The sequence below is a fragment of the Corvus kubaryi genome, unplaced genomic scaffold (genome assembly GCF_017639235.1).
Source record: "Corvus kubaryi isolate FWS band 111438036 unplaced genomic scaffold, C.kubaryi_AGA036_p1.0 68, whole genome shotgun sequence".
Taxonomy (NCBI): domain Eukaryota; kingdom Metazoa; phylum Chordata; class Aves; order Passeriformes; family Corvidae; genus Corvus; species Corvus kubaryi.
Window position 1 is genome coordinate 8223994 of NW_024582056.1, and position 18613 is coordinate 8242606.

General features: G+C 43.4%; 1 protein-coding gene across 4 annotated transcripts in view; it reads right to left on the reverse strand.

Moving 5' to 3' along the window:
- Window positions 1–11288, reverse strand: part of TRIO (trio Rho guanine nucleotide exchange factor) — a 248797-nt gene extending 237509 nt beyond the window's left edge. Inside the window, exon 1 of one of the 4 annotated variants that reach the window (XM_042048799.1) lies at window positions 10730–11276. In XM_042048799.1, the coding sequence (XP_041904733.1) occupies window positions 10730–10844 (115 nt within the window). In that variant the 5' untranslated portion in view covers window positions 10845–11276. Of the gene's footprint in view, window positions 1–10729 lie in introns of all 4 variants that reach the window. The other 3 variants (XM_042048802.1, XM_042048801.1, XM_042048803.1) reach the window with 3 other exon arrangements.
- Between the last annotated feature and the right edge of the window lie 7325 nt (window positions 11289–18613).

Consider the following 18613-nt stretch of genomic DNA (forward strand, 5'->3'; position numbering starts at 1 on the left):
CTTTTGATTCTTTTGGACATTTCCTTCCTTCATCTGTGTAAATGCGTCAGAGCTTCTCAAATGTTTCCCTTTGGCTAGGGTAGGATGCATCTGATTCCAAGCTTAAAAAAAAAAGTTAACACACACACATGCCGAGTGGTTATTGTTGGCTGAATTACACCCTTGTTCTGAGTTAAGCATAGGCAAATTTGACTCCAGTCCTCATGCTGTACTAGAAAAGATATTGCTCCTTCCGCACTGACAGGTTAAAGCGTGTCATGGCTAAACTCTACAAGGATCACAACTAGACAGACCATATTTTATAACCTTCTATAAGCAGGCTTGACTTGGGTCTCCTGCCTTGATAATTCAACAGACAAATAGTAGAATTTTCCCAAAATGGGGACAGAAATCAAGTTCAGTTTTGTAACTTTCTGCTCAGCCACCAAGGCAAGAAATTCAGCCAAGTACGATTCCCTGTTTTTCTTCCAAAGTCAGCCTTCCATTACATGTGGAGAAGCTGGTATCTTAGTTTTTATTTATTTATTTATTCATTGAACATAAAGCATTAACAAGCCAATGTCCTGATTCTGGCCTGGTGAGAACATGGTTAGGACCCGGAGGTTATTCTATACCACCTCATGTCATTATCCAGGAACAAGGGGAAACACTCATTCCCAAGCTGGGGTAGCATGGCAGAGGGAGCAGTTGGGGAGTGTCAGGGGCTTCCACAGGGGTAAGCAGTAACATTTCTTTTCTTGTACACTCTGTCATTCGTATCATTACTGTTTTCTTATCTCATTACCGTTCCCAGTAAATTGTTCTTATCTTAACCCATAATCTTTACCTTTTGTGTCTCCAATTCTCCTCTTCCATCCTGCCATAGGCGAGAGGGAGGGGGAGTGAGCAAGTGGAGTGAGGGGAACACCACTCCTAAACCATGACAGCCAACCAAGTCATTAGATAAGCCACTATAGCTGATCTCATCTTTCCATCTGAAAAGGTGCCACTGTTCTAATGAATTTTTGCTTGGCTTCCCTTTGTTGTCCTTACAGAAGCCCAGCTCACATGATATGCTGTGTCACTTAAACAATGCATAGCACTGATTTCTTCTTTGAACTTTGCAAACTATGGCAAATTCAAGCCTAACAACTACGTTTAAGTGCAGAAAACAAGTAAAGGCACAGGAAATGTGACTTTAAGAGGTGTGAAATAAGAGCATAAGCTACTGCTGCAACTGCTCTATTTCCACTCTTTTAGGACCAACCCAACGGACAGTATCAACCAAAATGAAGTCGCTGACTAACATTAATAAAGCAAATAAATAAATACAGGGATAAAAGCTTTGAGAGTAAAGCTTTATTAAAAAATAAACAACAACAATGGCTATTCAGCTTCTTTAGCAGAGAAATCACATCCTGTTTTATTACTCTATAGTAAAAAACAGAAAGAGGCCTCTAAAGATGGGGTTTGGCATCTTCTTAAGTCTGATGTTCAACATACTATGTGCTATCAACTTCTGCACAGAACAGGACAATCCAGGCAATTTATATTTCAATTCACCTTGATTTGCTGGCAGCTTTCTACATTTTTTTTCCTGTGCTTTCAGCTGCATATATCTGGAATTCAAGGAATAGGAGAATTACAAAGGGCAAAGACATTTTGACCTTGGCCTAAAGTTTTTAGAAGAGTGGGGAGTATTTTTATGATCTCAAAAAATGGTATCATCTTTGTACTCAATGCTGCATAACCCAACATATCCAGAAGTTAGTGGCATAATAAACACTTGGAAACTGAAGAACTTACTGCCTTAAGGCTGGTAGAAAATTATATCCAACAGTGTACAGCCAAGACTACACAATGGATACAGTAAAGTCCACCGTGTAGCATAGGAGGTTAGCCAAGTAATATTTGGTATTTAAACACTCCATTTATTCTAATTCACTTCTTGGGATGTTCCTGATGTACCCTCCCTTTATTACTTGGGACACATTTTAAGAAATGTCACCTGATTTCTTCCCAACATTAACATCTGTTTGGGCTCTGAAAACAAGCAGTCCCCAAGACTTCAAACACTTCTGTTTTCATTAAATTTCACCAATAACATTTTCCCTTGTTTGATGGCCTCAAAGTTATTAACCAGATACGTGACCATCATAAACCTTAGTGAAAAGCCTTTGACCAAAGGCCTTGATGAAGCATGTCATAAGGCTGAAGGTTTCCACAAAATTACCCACAAAAATGCAGAAATTCAGTATAAAGCCTAAAAGTTTTGGATTTTGAATCACTCTTTTATGCAATAAGCAAGGTACAGACTAGACAAAAACAAGTAGGTATTTACCATGTCTCTGTGAGCCCTATCTTTCTGCAGTATATTTTCCTATTCATTTTTAGCACTTAAGAAATCTCACTTCACTATAACCCTGGATCCTCAGACTCTAATTGCTAAGCATGTACAAATCTAACCACAAAAATCACTACTGGTTGTTTACACAGTCTGCAGACACCTCAGGAATAACTATTACTGCTCACACACGCACTAAGACTACAAGAAAACATGAGTAATTAAGCTCGGGGTAGTTTCACAGATGACTAGAACGCATTGGGATTACTCACAATAGCCCTGTTCAGCGCCTGCTGCCCAGAATACTTCCTCCAACTTTTTGACAAAGAGGTTTGTCATGCAAACTCGAGTTTTGGAAGCCACATGGAATATTTAGTTTGACAGTGTAACATGCATACATATATCCTCATGCACACTAGTGAAACAAACCTTCCTGAATCTCAGGCTCATGTCGGACTGTTAGATATGCCAGTAACATCATCCTGACTCTTGCACAGATTTGTGGGAATTATCCAAGCACACTATACTATACCTATAGTATAAAACATAAAGCAAACCCCTGACCTATTTTGAATGCTGGAAGGATTCAAAAGCACTTTTCTCTATATACTTTATATCTCACTCCCTCAACATCTTAGGCCCTGAGAGATAAAAAAAAAAAAAATTCTCATCTCCCTGTAAAGATTGCCTTTTCTTCCCACCATAATTATAAAACAGTAATTCTTATTTCAGTTCTTTAGTAAGGTCCAGATTACAAAACATCACATCTAGAAGTACCAGCAAGAGGCACAGTTCAGCACTGCTCAGTAGGAAAACCTGTTACATATTTGCAGTGGTTTGTATTAAACAGTGCTACTGCCACTTATGCAAGGCAGTAACACGGGAGATTAATCAAATTTGACTAAATTATTTCAGAAGACTCCACTCAACAGCCTTAAAAAACAACCCTGCTTTTTAAACAAACGCACAATTAGGCTATTTCAGATTACTTTGAGTAGCTATTTGGCAGAGAAACCATTGGAATGGGTTTTGTATCTTTAAAGCAGGGTCTTGTCACTCAGACTGTTTAGTGAAACTTTGTGGACACAACTCATTTATGACCCTCTTCTTTGTGTATCCATACAACAACCTACTCTAGAGGCTGAAAATCAGATGCTTTAATGTACTGTAGTGTCTACTGCTAAAAGCACTTGAGTTGTTCCCTGTCATTTCAATTCCTCCTCCTCACTACTGGGTAAGTGATCTGTTTTCTCAAAACAGCAGTATCCTTCCTGAAGGAATATGACTCAGCTTTGCAGATCATCAGTATTACTTCACCAGTAGTCTACTTTTTGATTTTACCGCACCGAGAAAAATGTTAAGTTAAACAAGGATCCTTCTCCAAATAAAGCAAATTTCTTGATGAGAACAACAAATAGATGCAACAATCTTAGTCATTAAATTAAAATAGCCTGCTATGACCATCGTGGGGTTTTTTTACTTTGTAGCCTTTTTTTTTTTTTAAGATTAAACTTGGTTCTCACCAATATCAAGCAGAAAAACTGTTTCCCTTGTTCTCTTTACTTCAACTACCACTGCATTACCAAAATTTCAATGTCTCTTTACTATTTTAACACTTTTGCTGACCATGAACAGCTGTTTCAGTGATCTTACCTCCTTCAAGATGCAGACCTAAAATCACTACGCAGTTTCGCTCTATTAAACTGACCCAGCAGTCTGCATCTAAACATTTGTTGACACTATAAATATTTTAATTTTTATTTTAAATTGAAAAGGAGCAGAGAAACATTAATATTTTCTCTACATATTGGGGTACGTCTTTCCAGTCTTTCTTCAGATTTTATTTACCTAGATAGTGATTTTACATGGAAAAGCTCTTGGAAGTCACATGATATTTCAGGTTGAAATTCATACCTGTTTCTGTTAGGTTGCTGTGGGACACATTTAACTGGAGACAAACCACTTTTTAAGAAACATTTACCACCCATCTTGTCTACACAATGACTGAGCTCTGCAATTGATGAAAGCCCTGGCTTGCACCAAGTCTCTTCCTACTTCTGTCAGCTCCTTTCTGAGTACATCAGCACTTCATGCCAGCTCAAATGCACTCCTTCCAAGAATGGACCTGGCTTTTCTCTAACTCCCATTTACCTTCCCCTCCAAATGTGCATTCAGTTTATCAACTGCCAGCTATCACAGATGTTACAAGTAATTCTCTGTCCTCTCTTAGAAATACTCAGGACTTCTTCCTCCAACTGTTACAAACACACCCTAACCTCTAACTTTATCAATCCTTGGCTATCCCCAGAGAAGCTTGGCTGTTTCACACAAAACCAAACTGCACAACAGCTGCTGCATTTCACACTGAAGCTCTCTATCCTCATCTTCATTGTTCCAGGGAACATCAATTCAACAATGCTATTTCCCAGCGTAACTTCTCCATTGTAACTTCATTGTTTCTGCAGTTATTTTTGCTCTGCATATGCTCATCAGAAACTATCAAGTTGTGGCATTTTTCTACAGTGTTTTTCAAAATACCATTTACACACACACACACACACCACCCTGCTTCAACCATCTTATTAAAATGGATACTTCTGGAATTGGATCAAACCTTCACAAAAGGGCCCACTTCCTCTTCAGCCCAGGTCAACCAGCACTAATGACAGCAATACTGTTACTAATGCAACTAAAAGCACAAAGTAACAGATTCTTGAAAAGCTTACACAACACTGTAAATTTTTGTTGTGTTTATTTTTTTAATACAAATGCTGTCATCACTCAAAGTGATACGAAAGAATGGACAACTTGCTTCATACTTTACATCCTCTGCATGCTCACCACTTCTTAAAACACACCTCAGCTCCTGACAGCCACAGGACCAAGAACCAGTACTCGCAGAGGACAGCATGGAGCTGTCACACGGGCTACCACCAGTGCTGCCTGGCAAAACTTCACTTCTGGCTTCACTATTAGATGATTTCTGTCAGACACTCGTCACTACTCTGTAGCAACTCCAACTGCCACACCAAGTAAGCAACAACCACAGCTCTGGCTACCTTCTCTGTAAGTTACCTACTACACAACAGCAGGAGAGTGTGCCTTCCTAAGAAGATCCACCTATCTTAACTTCAGAGATGGTGTGTTCTGCTTCATGGTTTTAAGATGGAAATTTGGCTTGTTTCTCACATTTGATGCCTACCTTGAAAGCTATTTTTCCTATGATCTAAATGATAGTGTATTTTTATTAGTAGTATTCCTGAAAAAAAATTGCTGCCTTTTAATAATATGCTTGCCTTTTCTTTTCCGTGTAATCTTTCCCAACCCTCTCTCCTTTCCCTCCTCCTAGAAGACTTTCTCTATGGCAGCATTTTTAATGCTGTCTACTACATGCAGCCAACTATCCCAGCCACTATCACACAGGACACTAATGTAAAGGAAGCAAGGCAACAGTATATAAAGCAATATAATCAGGAAGAAATAAAACATAAGTCCTCCTTGTAAACTTGAAAGAACATATTTTTAAATGCTAGCTTTTATCTTTACAGTATTATTTGTTAAGTGATGTTCATGAAAACTAAGCAAACAACAAGATCGTTATTTAAGAGAAAAAGAAGAAAATCAATCATATTTTCATGACACTCATTAATACTTCTTTAAGGTCTCAATTATTCAAGCAACTATCAGCCTAGGTTGTTATAGGCAGACTTAGTGTATCGTGCTTGTGCATTTGTTTCTTAAGGTAAGCTTAATGATAAGAGAATTTAAAACTTTGGTTTGAGATGTATGTGTTTAGGTACCAAAATGAACATGTGAGTATTTTAGGAAAACAGGATGCTGAGATTTGTTGTTGCTGTGGACATTTGAAGACTTCTGCAAGTACTAGTAACTTGAGCCTTGAATCAGTCTGGGTTCAACTAAGTGTACAACATTAGAACCAGGTGTTATTTAAAGCTATTCTGGCTACCAGCCTGTTCTCTGACTTCACCTTGAGAGGTGGCACACTGAACTCTACTTGGAACACCCACCTCCTCCAGACCCACATTCATCTCAGACTTACTCCTTCTCCTCAGAAAGGACTGCTGCCACCTGTGTAGATTAGGTTTTAGATGGAAAACCCTCCATTTTTTTGTTTTCCCATATCAAGGGATGAAGTACAATAAACAGTTATATTCATATTTTACCTGGCAAAGCCTGGGCAATTATTCACCTTAATGAAGAGACTTTTGGGGCCCCTTTTTTTTCCCTTTGCTTTTCAAACATTTTTGTTCCTCCAAAGGTCCCTTCCCATTGCTCAGTATGTACACTGTGTTCCTTCTAGGAATGTGGCAAGAGTTCACATAAACAGGTGGTGACAACACTAATCTCCTCAACGGCTTACAAAAACTGTATCGTTTGTCCATATATGAATGAAGTTACTGCACAGTTTGTAGAGGCCACTCATAAAAAAATGTATCTTACAGGAGATAACTCCATCCACTTTCAACTCACTACTGTGAAGAGCTATCAGTTGGTTGTTTTTTTCCATGAAGACTTATCAGAGTAATTTATAAAGGCACTTCCTATAGTATCTAGCTAGCTAGCTGACTGAAGTGCTTACAAACCTTTTTCTCTGCAACCTTTTGTATTCACAGATTTTTCCATCATCCCAAAAGGGTAACTTACTAAAAGTTCGATCAACATGTCTTTTACTTAGATGAAAAAAGTTTTGTTCTCTATGCCTAAAACCAAAATTCACTAACTTCAACCAGTAAAAATACTTTGGTTTCAAAAACACTGTTATAATAGCATGATTTAAACTTAATAGACAGCCCTTATTCTTGCATCCTGAAGATATCAGTTGAGTCTCCTTCCCAAAGTTTTGAGGACTCAAAGCTGCAAAGATGAAACCAACAACAACCAAACAAAACCTCAGTATTGGTTACTGCCCTGTAAGCCATGACTTGATGGCCTCAAATTCAACTTTGTACATGTCAGCTATTTTCAGACCTTTCAAATACATAGAATTTTAGGTTGAAACTCAGAATACATTTTGAAAAGTTTTATCTTAATAACTTTTCATTAAAAATAGATCTTGTATACTTAACACATGTTAACACACTTAACACTACACAGCCACTTAGACTCTGCACTACTGGGTTTTCATATGGTAACAGTCTTTTTTTCATAACTCAAAGGTATTTTACCAGTCCTTTCAAGTCAATCCAGTGCACTTTTTAATAAAAAAAAAAGGGATGTTTGTCTATACATTTATAGCTCAAAAAGTATCCTTCTGTCAGTTTACACAGTCATTTCTGATCTCCAACTTACATACAGGACAGAAAGGCACTTCCAACAACCACTGTGTTTTCTCCTTCAAAATGTAATCACTTTGCCCAGCACTCAACTCTCCTTCTTTTACTATTAATCCTGCCACAAAGGTGACAAATGTAACAAGGTACTCTTTTCTTTTTAACTTCAAATAATGAGATTTAGATACCAAGTATGTAGCAGAAAGTAAGCTGCCTCAATTTCTTCCAATTCCAGTGAAGGGATTCCTCATTTACATTCAAGACGCACAGTCTTTATGTGTTCCTAACTACCACCACCAGTGGTGCTTCCAGTTCAGCTGCTTTCCTCACATTTCAACTGCAACTTTATTTCCCCAACAACTCAAGAGTGAATTTACATTTACATAACCAAAGTGAAAACTGGAAATGTCCACATTTCAAGTGATGTGAACCTAGCTGCTGTTCAATATCTTAACAAAACATCTTCCAAATAACAAAACTCCATTCTTCAGGCTACTTTAATTCTACTTCAGGCTTAGTCTTACAAAAGGACAGGAGGAAAGTCAATAACCCCACTTGGCAGCTCAACTGACTAATTTAACCAACCTAAGATTAGAACTGATTGTTTAGGCAAGCTTTTTGTTGCTGGGGTTTTTTTCCTCCTGGAAAACACTGCAACATTTTTACTCATTTTCTCTTTTAAATAACAGCTACAGCTTTGCTAATATTCGCTGCAAGTGACAGGAAAAAGGAAGCATTTGTTATTGTAAATTCTGTACAGAAAAAATATTTTGTCTGCTCCTAAGTGCACCAAACAAAGTTTTTTCCTTGTTCATTGATCACTGTGCACATTGTGTTTCACTGAAAAAAAATGTGCCTGTTGTTCAAACAAAGGGAAGCACCGGAGATCTCTTAATAGACCCTCTCCTTATAAAAGAGTGGATCATGTACAGAGGTGGAATTCGAAGAGCTCTTCTCAATGCCAAACACCCACAAGAGATGCCAGAACATTTTCCAGTGTATGTCAGAGCCCAGGCTGGACCAGACCATCTCCACATGCAAATATGGAAATCAGAATGCCAGTTGTTAAATATGCTCTAAGAGTTTTTTGATAAGCATGTCCTTCTACCACTTTAATATTTTCAGTTGCTGCAATACTGAGCTCAGTGCAACTTCCCTGTTATCAGAAGTTATCAGCATCAGAAGTCATCACTGCACCACTTACGAGCTTACCAGCTGTAGCATCCTTCAACCCACACATATATGTGGAAGTTGATTATTAATACAGCTGGCAGGGTCTTCCTAAACTGAAAGATTACTACACATGCACCCATTTGTAACTACGCTAGGCAGACTACTGTGGGTAACCCTACTGTTCTAATCTGTCATTTTGCTTTCATCGGGATTTCTTCCTGGCAGTGATAAAGCTCAGTCCTTCTTCCATGACAAAACCCACCAAGGCCAGCATCTTGACAAGGAGCTTCACATTCATGGCTGTGATGTGAAGCAGGATGCCTCGGGAGCATCAAGCCCTCCAGAAGGGACACAGCCCCCTGTTCGGACCCTCTGTCCACGCAAACGCAGCTCCCAGCCCTGCTTCAGGGATGCCTGCTGCAAATCACACCTCCTCCATCACCCTCATGAAACCAAACACACTGAGCAGCACCACCGACCGCAAGAAGCACTGATTACGCTGCTTCCCACTTCCCTCGGGGACTTTCCTTAAAAACCCAATGAATACAGCTTTTACTACTATTATTACTACTGCCATCATTATTTTTTACACACGAAATCGGCCAACCCCCTCGTCTTTACAGCGGTGAGTCTGCATTTTCCTTGCTCGCCGCTCCTTTTTAGGCAGCCAAAGGGAGCAAGTGCCCAGCCCAGCCCGGCTGCCCCGCCCGGGAGCGATGGCCGAGGGGTGCCCTGGGGGGCTCGGAGCCGCCGGCGGAGCGGACAGAGGGGAGGAGCCGCCGCCGCTCGGGGGAGGGCAGCCGGCACCGAGGGGAGGCTTCACTGCTGCCGCCGCCCAGGCTGCCCGCAGGGCTCCGTCCCCGCTGCCGGCCCAGGCAGTCCTGCCCTCCCTCCGTCCCCGCCGCTATCCCCCGGGGGACAACGTCTCGGCGGCGGGCGCAGCCGCCCTGCCCGCCCGGTTGCGTGCCGAGAGTAAACACCGAGGGAGAAGGCAGCCTCCATTTTTTTTTATCCCGGCAGCCTGTCAACAGGCTCCCCCCCTACCCCTCCCGATCCTCCGCGCCTAGCCCGGCTTCCCAGCCCGGCAGCGCCCGAGAGCCGCTGCTGCCCCGCCTCAGCCGAGGCAGCGACACCCCCTTAACATGGACTTCGCTTTTTGTCTGCCTCTTTCGCTTCTCCTTAGAACATCTACTTTCCATGCCGCTTCTCCCATCCCTGCCCTGGGCCGCCACCCAGCCACACAGCACCGGCGGAGCGCTGCCTTTTATAGCGGTGTCATCCTTGCCTGCCCGCCCGCCTCCCCGGGGGGCCCGGCCGGCACAACCGGCTCCCCGCAGCCCTGCGGACCCGCTCACCCTTCCCGCCCCTCCGTCACCCTGCGCTGCCCGGATCGGAGCGGCTCTTCCACCGGCCTCCCGTCCCGCAACCCCCGGCGGGACATTTTCGGGGGACTCGGGTCCGCCTGGCGCTGGGTGGTGCCGCCCGGCCCCGCTAACGCGCCCGCTACCGGGCCGGCATCGGAGGCAGAATCGCACCTGTCACCGGCGACACCGCCCCGGGGCGGCAGCAGCCCCGCACCCTCCCGGCCGGGCCGCGCCGCCACCGCCCCCGTTTTCACGCCTTGGTTCTGCTGGCGAGGGTGGCGTCCCGCCCGCGAGTTGCTGTGCCTGAACCCCGCTGTCCCCGGCACGGGACGCGGGGGCTCGGCTCCCTTCCCTGCCGCCTCTCCGAGGAACGGACGAGCAGTGCCGAGGCGGCCCCGCCGGCGAGAGGCGGGGGAGCCTTCCCCGAGGCCACCTGACAAAGCCGGCTGCCATCGCCTCCTTTCCCGGCTCCACAGGGAGGACGTCGCTTCCCCAGGGCCACCTTTCGCCTCTACCTCCAGCCGCGGTCTCGTCGCCGGCCCTTCCTCCCCGCTCCCCCAGGACAGGACCGCACTCACCGGATCGGAAGAACGCCGCGATGTCCGCCGAGTCCTTGGCCGCCTCCTCGGCCCCTTCCCCCGCGCCGCTGCCGGCCGTGGTGGCGGCGGAGGTGGCGGTAGCGGCGCTGCTCATGGCTGCTGCTGCTGCTGCTGCGTGCGCCGGCGGCGGTGGTTCCACCGGGCGAGACCCGCCGCCGACCCCGCCGCCCCCTCCGCGGATCCCGGCTTCACCTCCGGGCGAGAGCGGCCGTCAGGGTGGCAGCCGGAGCGGGCGAACGATGCGGGGCGGCGGCGGGCGGCCGCAGCGAGCGCAGGGACATGAAGGTATGCGCGGAATGGCAGCTCCGGGAGCGCCCACCCCCCGCAGCCACCTAGGAGGCGGCGTGTGCATGCAGGGAGTCCGGGCGGGCGGGCGGGCGGCAGCCGGAGCGCAGACAATCGCGGGAGGAGGAGGAGAAGGAGGAGGAGGGCGACGACGACGACGACGGCATGGGAAGGGCCAGCGGTCCGCGCAGCCAGCAGCCGGTGGGCGGAGAAAGAAGGAATGTTTCCAGCCTTTTTTTTTTTTTCCCTCTCTCTCTTTTTTTTTTTTTTTTTTTTCTTTTTTTTTTTTTTTTTTTTCCTACACGACGTTTTTTTTTTTTTTTTTTTTAGAGGGAGCAAGGAGCGATCCGGAGGAGCAGCAGCTGCCCTAGCCGCCGCGATGCCAGTGGCCGCGGCTACCACCGTCCTCCATCTTGACTGGGAGGAGGAGGAGGGTGGGAAGGGGGAGTCGGGAAAGGAAGCGAGTCCCCGCCCGAGGAACAAGGGCGGTGGAGCCGGGAGAGGGGGGAGCTCGGGAGTCTCCGGCTGCGTCCGGCACCGGTCGGGATGGGGCGGGGCTGGGCGGTGCAGGATGTCCGCGCTCCGGCTGGGCCGCGGCGGCTGGCGGTTCCCGGCGGCTCCCGGCGGTGCGGCCGCCTGCTGGGACCTCTAGGTTTGTTGTTGGGGGTTCTTTTTGTTTGCTTGGGAGTTTTTTAGGTGCTTCCGACTGGCATTCGCCGTACTACCAGCTCGCCGGTGTGCGGAAGTCGGACTGGAGGTCCAAAAAAAAAGGGAAAATATCCAGTCCGCCTGCCGCGGGGGCGAGCGGCGGGAGCGTGGGAAGCGGCGCGTGCCCCGTGCTCCTGCCTGCCGCTCCCCGGGCGCCGCCGGCCTCCGAGGGACCGTGCTCGGGAAGAGACCCCTGCCCGAGGCCGGAAGGAGCCTGGCTTAGCGCTGGAAGGCACAGGGAAAACGGGATACGCAAATTCCTTAAAAACGTGCCTTTAAAAGGCTTCCCTTACATTGCTGTCTGTATTGTGGATGTACTTTTTCTTCTGTCATCACGGGGACACTTCAAAAGGTTTTATGCTGTGGATCGGTTCAATTAATATAAAATAATCAAGCAGCTCACGCTGGGGAGTGCAATTGGATATAGGTCGTGATGTGTCCCACCACCGTCCTCCTCCTCATGTTAAGGTGCCAGTGTAAGTTTGATTCCAGGTAAGGTTGAGGAGGGATTGGCAGAGCAGGAATCGTAGCAGTTGCACAAATTGATGAATCTGAGTAACACATCTCAAATGTTCTTGGTAAATAGTGAATTGTTAGCTCATTTGAAATGCAGAAGTACGGTTTCAGGAATTAAACTCCTGAACTTTTGGTAAGTGATAAAAGCAAGGTAAGTTCAAGACAAATGTGGTTCATAGAATATCCTGAGTTGGAAGTAACTCACTAGGATCATCCTAGGATCCTGCACATGTCCTGCACAGGACCACCCCAAGAACCCAGATGTGCTGAGAGCATTGTCCAAACACTTCCTCAACTCCAGCAGGCTGTGGTCCGTGAACACCTCCCTGGGGAGCCTGTTCCAGCGCCCAAGCAGCCTCTGGGTGAAGAACCTTTTCCTAATGCCCAACCTAAACCTCCCGTGACACAGCTTCATGTCCTTCCCACAGGTTCTAAGGGAATCCTGACAGGTTCTGTTAGTTTATTACAGGCAGATGATGAGGAAGTCATCTGTAAGCTTCCCAAGGTTTGTATTTATCTGAAGTTGTATAGGTTGATGAAAAAGCTTTTGTGCAACCATGCCTGCCCTAATTTCTCTTACAGAGAAGAGATAAATTTGACTGAAAACATTTTTTTTTAATGTTTTTCTTTCACACCGCAGGCACAGGAGAGAGTTCCAAATTAGCATCTCACTGATAGAAGTGGTTGCAACATGAATTTCTTTCTAGTTATCACCATTCACTTAGCTAAAAACATGAATGGGACAAATGCTGCTGTTCCCTAGCAAGCAGCGAGCTAACCTGGGAGTAGGGATAGGGTATTGTATATCTGCCCAGAAAAGAAAAATCTGCGTAATGTGAGAAAATTGGGTAAGTGCATGGAAAGAGTTAATATAATGAGTAAAGAAAAGAATAAGAATCCATAATTCGAGCTTTCAGTGGCTAGAGAGCAAGAAGTGTTTGAGATTACTTGTTTTCCAAGTTCAAAATAAGACTTCAATATACTATGCAACACTGGAAAAAGCTTTAGAAGGCTTTTCACCAGTTGTTGAAAAGAAGAGACTGACTTTCTCTTTCCAACTAGTTGCTCATCCAGCACATTGTACAAATTGTAAGTGGGCACTAAAAAGGCAAGGTTAATTTGAACAATTTTGAAGGCCGTATGACTCAAGTTTGTCCCTTCCTCTGTCCCCTCCATCTGCTGAATTGCAAGAGATGCTGGGTTTGCTTTTTTTCTTAGTACATGGGTGCCCTGAGCCATGTTCCCCCCACTACAGAAGCCTTTCATCACCGTGAAAGAGATTGAGGACTAGTTGTAATTTGAGTTCTTCATCAGCAACAAAGGTGGCCCTTACAGAAAATCCTTCAAGAGCCAAAAATGCTCATATCCTTTGCAGCATTCATAAGAATTATAGCAATGCATAGTGTTCATGCTAATGTTCAGGATGCAATATTTACTGAAGGGTAACTTAAAAGAAGGAGAAAAGGATAGGAAAATTACATTATAACAAAGTTACTTAACAGTCTCTAATAAAACAAGATTTAATTCACAGCTATTCACCTTAGGTATCAAATACCAGATTTATTATTTTGACATTAGGAAATTATGTTTCTTAATCTGGTTCTTCTTGATCATTTTAGGCTTCAAACTAAAACCTGATATGAATCGTCTATATGGAGAATGTTGCACATTGGAAAATTGTGTGAATTTGAAAGGCTGTCATTAGGGGATAGCCATATTCTCCTCAACTCCTACTTTGCTTATCTCAGTTTTGGTCAGCCTGCAAGTGTTTTTGCACCAATTGCAATGGTAAATGCAGGAAAGGAAAAAATATTCATGGTGTAAAAGAAACTTTAGGGGTAATGTGACCTGTGAAATATTAATATTGTTAAGGCAGAGATTCAAATTAGAGTTTTAGATTGTATACTAGGAGTTTTAAATCTTAATGGTGTTTAAGTTCTGTGCTTAATTTCTGTATTTATATATAATGTCTTGGGGTGACTTTATGATGTGTATCCCATATAGCTGCCCTATGCCCAGAAATTAACCTCAAGACATATATATATATATATATATAAGCATTTAATTTTATGTAAGCACATTGTTTAAAAAGATTTATACCCCAATAAAATAAATGTCCAAAGAGAAGTGTTGTTTCATTTGAATGCCCTTTATTTTTAGTTGTGTTGCGTCTAACTGTGGTTGAATGGTCACTCCAAGATCAGTATGCCAAACACAAAAAACTATTCCTGTCAAAGAGGTGTCCTGTGAGGGAAGAAGCTTGTCCAGAGCCTAGCCTTGTATATCCAGGCTGGGAAGTGTCACATGTCACTTCATGTTTCATTCTTAAAGGAATTTGCAGACTTGATATTTCTTGAGTTCTTTTCCTGCAGTATTTGCTGCCTACTTGATCAAGAAAGCAAAGAATGAAGATTTCCCCATTTCTATAAGACGTTAAAAAAAGCAGGGCAAGCTTGGTTTAAAAATCACAAATTTACAAGCTTTCAGGATAAGTAAACTAGAAACTCATTAGTTTGGACAAACTAGGAGACAAGAGATGGTACTGACCTGGAGCTGTCAATTGGAGTTGTCTTCCTGCTTAGAAAAAGAGTTGTGGAGAAAGGGGCTTCTATTATTAAAGAAACCCAAAAACTGCACAATTGCAAAACCCACCCACCAACTAGATTTTTACAATGGGGTTCTCTTCTTTTAGTTGTTTCACAAGCTTCACTATTCATTTCGTAAACAAAAACACAGAACATAAAGGACAATGTGGGGACAAAGCTTCCACGTTGAAAACACTATGAGGGAAAATGCACATGGACTTCAGCCTAGCCAGCTTCTAAGAACTGGTTCTTGCAACCCTTACTTTTCTGCAGCAGGCTTTTGGGGGACTCAAATCTATAAAACAGCATATAAACACTTACGGTAAGTAATAGGGAAGGCCATATCAGGTGCTACTGTGCTTTTAAGATGATAAGGTTTCTTTCAAGTTTGCAGCAGTTAAGGAAAGCAATCAGAGTTATTAATGTGCACCACCTCCGAGTTGCTATCTGGTTTCTGATCTAAATGATGCTTGTGTTATAGGAACATTTGTCAATTTCAAATTATTCTCAGAGCACACGGTGAATCTCTTCTATCTGTAGACAAGCACTGAGGCATTTTCCAACCGTTATCATTATTATTGCCCTCTTTTCCACAGAAGCATCAAAGTCTTCTTGAAAAGTTTTCTTGAATAGTATTAAGCCTATGTTCTCCACTTCCTTATCCTATAAAGTTAAGTTCTTGTTTCATGGTATGAGTTCTGGCAGCTTTTGGAACTTTGTTTATTCATAATTTTTTCTATTTTTCTCAATTTTTTTTTTTTTTTTTTTTTTTGTGGATGATATACCTACCGCTTATGTAAAGTATTGTCAGTCTAATTGAAAATATTTTCTCCATACTTTGCCTGGTACAACCTGACACATACAAGCTTGAGAAGTGAGCCCATGGTAATCTCATGAGGTTTAACAAGACCAAGTGCAAGGTGCTGTTGGTCAGTATCAACACAGGCTGGGGGATGCACAGATCAAGAGCAGCCCTGCCCAGAAGGACCTGGGGCTGCTGGAGGGACTGGACATGACCCAGCACTGTGCACTCACAGCCCAGAAAGCCAAACATCCTGGGCTGCATCCAAAGCAGGGTGGGCAGCAGGGCGAGGGAGGGGATTCTGCCCCTCTGCTCTGCTCCGGTGAGACCCCACCTGCAGTGCTGCATCAGCTCTGGGGTCCCAGCATGGGAAGGACAGGGACCTGTTGCAGCGAGTCCAGAGGAGGGACACCAAGATTGTTAGACAGATGGAGTACCTCTCCTTTGAGGAAAGGCTGAGAGAGTTGTGTTTGTTCAGTGTGGAAAAGAAAAGGCTTCAGGTGACCTAAATGGGGCTTTCCAATCCTTAAAAGGAGCCTACAAGAAAGATGGAGACAGACTTTTTACAAGAGCACGTAGCAACAAGACAAAGGGGAATGGTTTCAAACTCCAACAAGAATAGATTTAGATTAGATACGACAGAGGAATTCTTCACTGTGAGGATGGTGAGGCACTTGAACAGATTGCCCATGGAAGTTGTGGATACCCCATCCCTGGAGGTGTTCAAGGTCTGGTTGGTGGAGCTCTGAGCAATGCAGTTTAATGGAAGAGGTCCCTGTCCATGGCAAGGGATTGGAACTAGGTGACCTTTAAGGTCCCTTTCAACCCAAACCATTCTATGGTTCTGTGATTCTTACATTTCCTTATAATCTTAAAGCAACACTGCCAGCCCATGCCAGGACAACATTTCACAGACACTCTTAGCACCTATAAGGAGAGGTTTAGTACACCTAAGTCAAAAAAACGTAAAGGGACAGTATTTGATGGTAATTACAAATAAAGTTTTACTACTTCCATGGTCACGACTGTCAAATCTTAAGCAAAGAATTGAGCAGGTTTTTAATAGCCTACAGACCAAGTTGTGTGTTTTTGCATATTGCTTACCAAAAATACTAACCATCCTGATTTTATTTATAACCAAACTATTTTTTTTAAATTCTCATCATTTCAGTGATGTGCTATCTCTATAAAAATCCAGCTCCCAGTTCTGCTATGTGGCATGTACTGACTTGTCAATGTCAAGGACACTTACGTGTAGAAATTATACCAGACGTCTGATGTTCTATAGACTGTTGGTGGTCTATATGCCATCTGTTCACTAACTTCACCCTAACAAAGTGTTGGTTTTACTGTTTACGCTTAGGCATGCATAATTCCACATTATTGTGCAATTAATGGTGGCTGAACCACTCGACAGAATCTCAGACAGGTCATCCAATTGCCTCTTCTATCCAGGTTTTCAGAAATACTTGTTCTCTCCATTAGTAAGTATGCAAACGTGGACACACACAAGCACACCCCAATTTCAGATTTTCTATCACTAATGTTGACAATCATACTGGACTTTCATAGAGTACTTTGCTTTATGTCCAAAATTTTCTGGGCAGAAAGGTGTGCAGTGCTTCAGAGACTTTCTGAAAGAATTGAACTTAGTGTGCCTGCTTGAAAACAAGGTGCACGTTCATTACAAGATCACAGCCTAGAAGGAACAAATCCAGAAATCCTAACAGTAGGACAGTGCGTGCTAAAGCCTCTGTGGGTGATTCATTCCTCTTTTTTCAATCAGTTATTCACCAGGTGGCATGACCTCTTATTCTGCTTTTAAAACACTCTCCTTTAGACATTCTGCAGTGTGCTATTCAGTCCACAACAGATCAAATTACATATTCTTGATCATTTTACATTGTCATCTCTGAATTTTTGAAGACTATGTTTTGATAAGGGTATGGTTCCAGGTAACTAAAGAAGAGGGATGTGATTTTTTTTCCATGGGCTGGGAGACTGGCAACAAGAGTTGACTTCATCTTAATTGATGAGTCATTGGACACCTCTTCTCTATCTTTCTTTAGCTTTAAGAGCATTTTAGGAAAAAAATCAGGAGAAACATGCAGCATTTTCTTTTTATTGCTGAATTTCACCTTCTTCTGTCTCACTTTAATCCAGTTTGAAGTCTTTGTAAATTTAAGTTAAGTTGGGCTCCAACAATCCAGATCAACTGAAACAATGAAGAGTTAGCATGACTAGTTTAAAAGCAAAAGCTGTAACAAAGTTTTTGCTTACACTCCAGAAAGTGTAAAGAGCTTAATGTTGGACATATTTCCTTCCTAGGCTTCCAGCTTCTTGCTTCCCTAGTTTCAGCTCTTTAAACTAAGCACCTGAATGGTACAACCTACTCAGTGGCTTTGTGCCAAGTCACGTTATTTCCATTGTTCTGAATGTGCCATATTGCCAAAGCTCTCTGCATACAAACCACATTAAGCCCCAAAAGAAAGCGTCTATATCACGCCTGGCATCTTCCATGGATCTGCCCATTTCTTGCTCCTGTTTCGGTGATGCAATGGAATAAAAGGTTGCCAACAGCAATGTGGGCCCCTATCACGCTTATGTTTCAACAATTACGGTATCAACAATTTGTGTGCATATGATTGCTACTGGAGAGTATTCAAGCTTAAGAAAGTTTCATGCATTGAAGGCATCAGTGGTAACTTATCACGATATAAAGACATCTTGTGCCAGAACAGTGTCTACCCTTCATGCGAAAAAAGCACTAGCATGTCCTCAGGAAAAAAAATAAGTACAGAAAAGATGTACCATATGTATCTTTAAACAAAGACCACTGTTTTGTATCATCACGATGGAAACTCAGAAAAAAAGGTCACCAGTTAAGCTAAGCTATTAACACCAGTGATTGCCAATAGATCAGCAGACAGCCTTACATTATGTTGCTTATTTATACCGAGCGTTTTG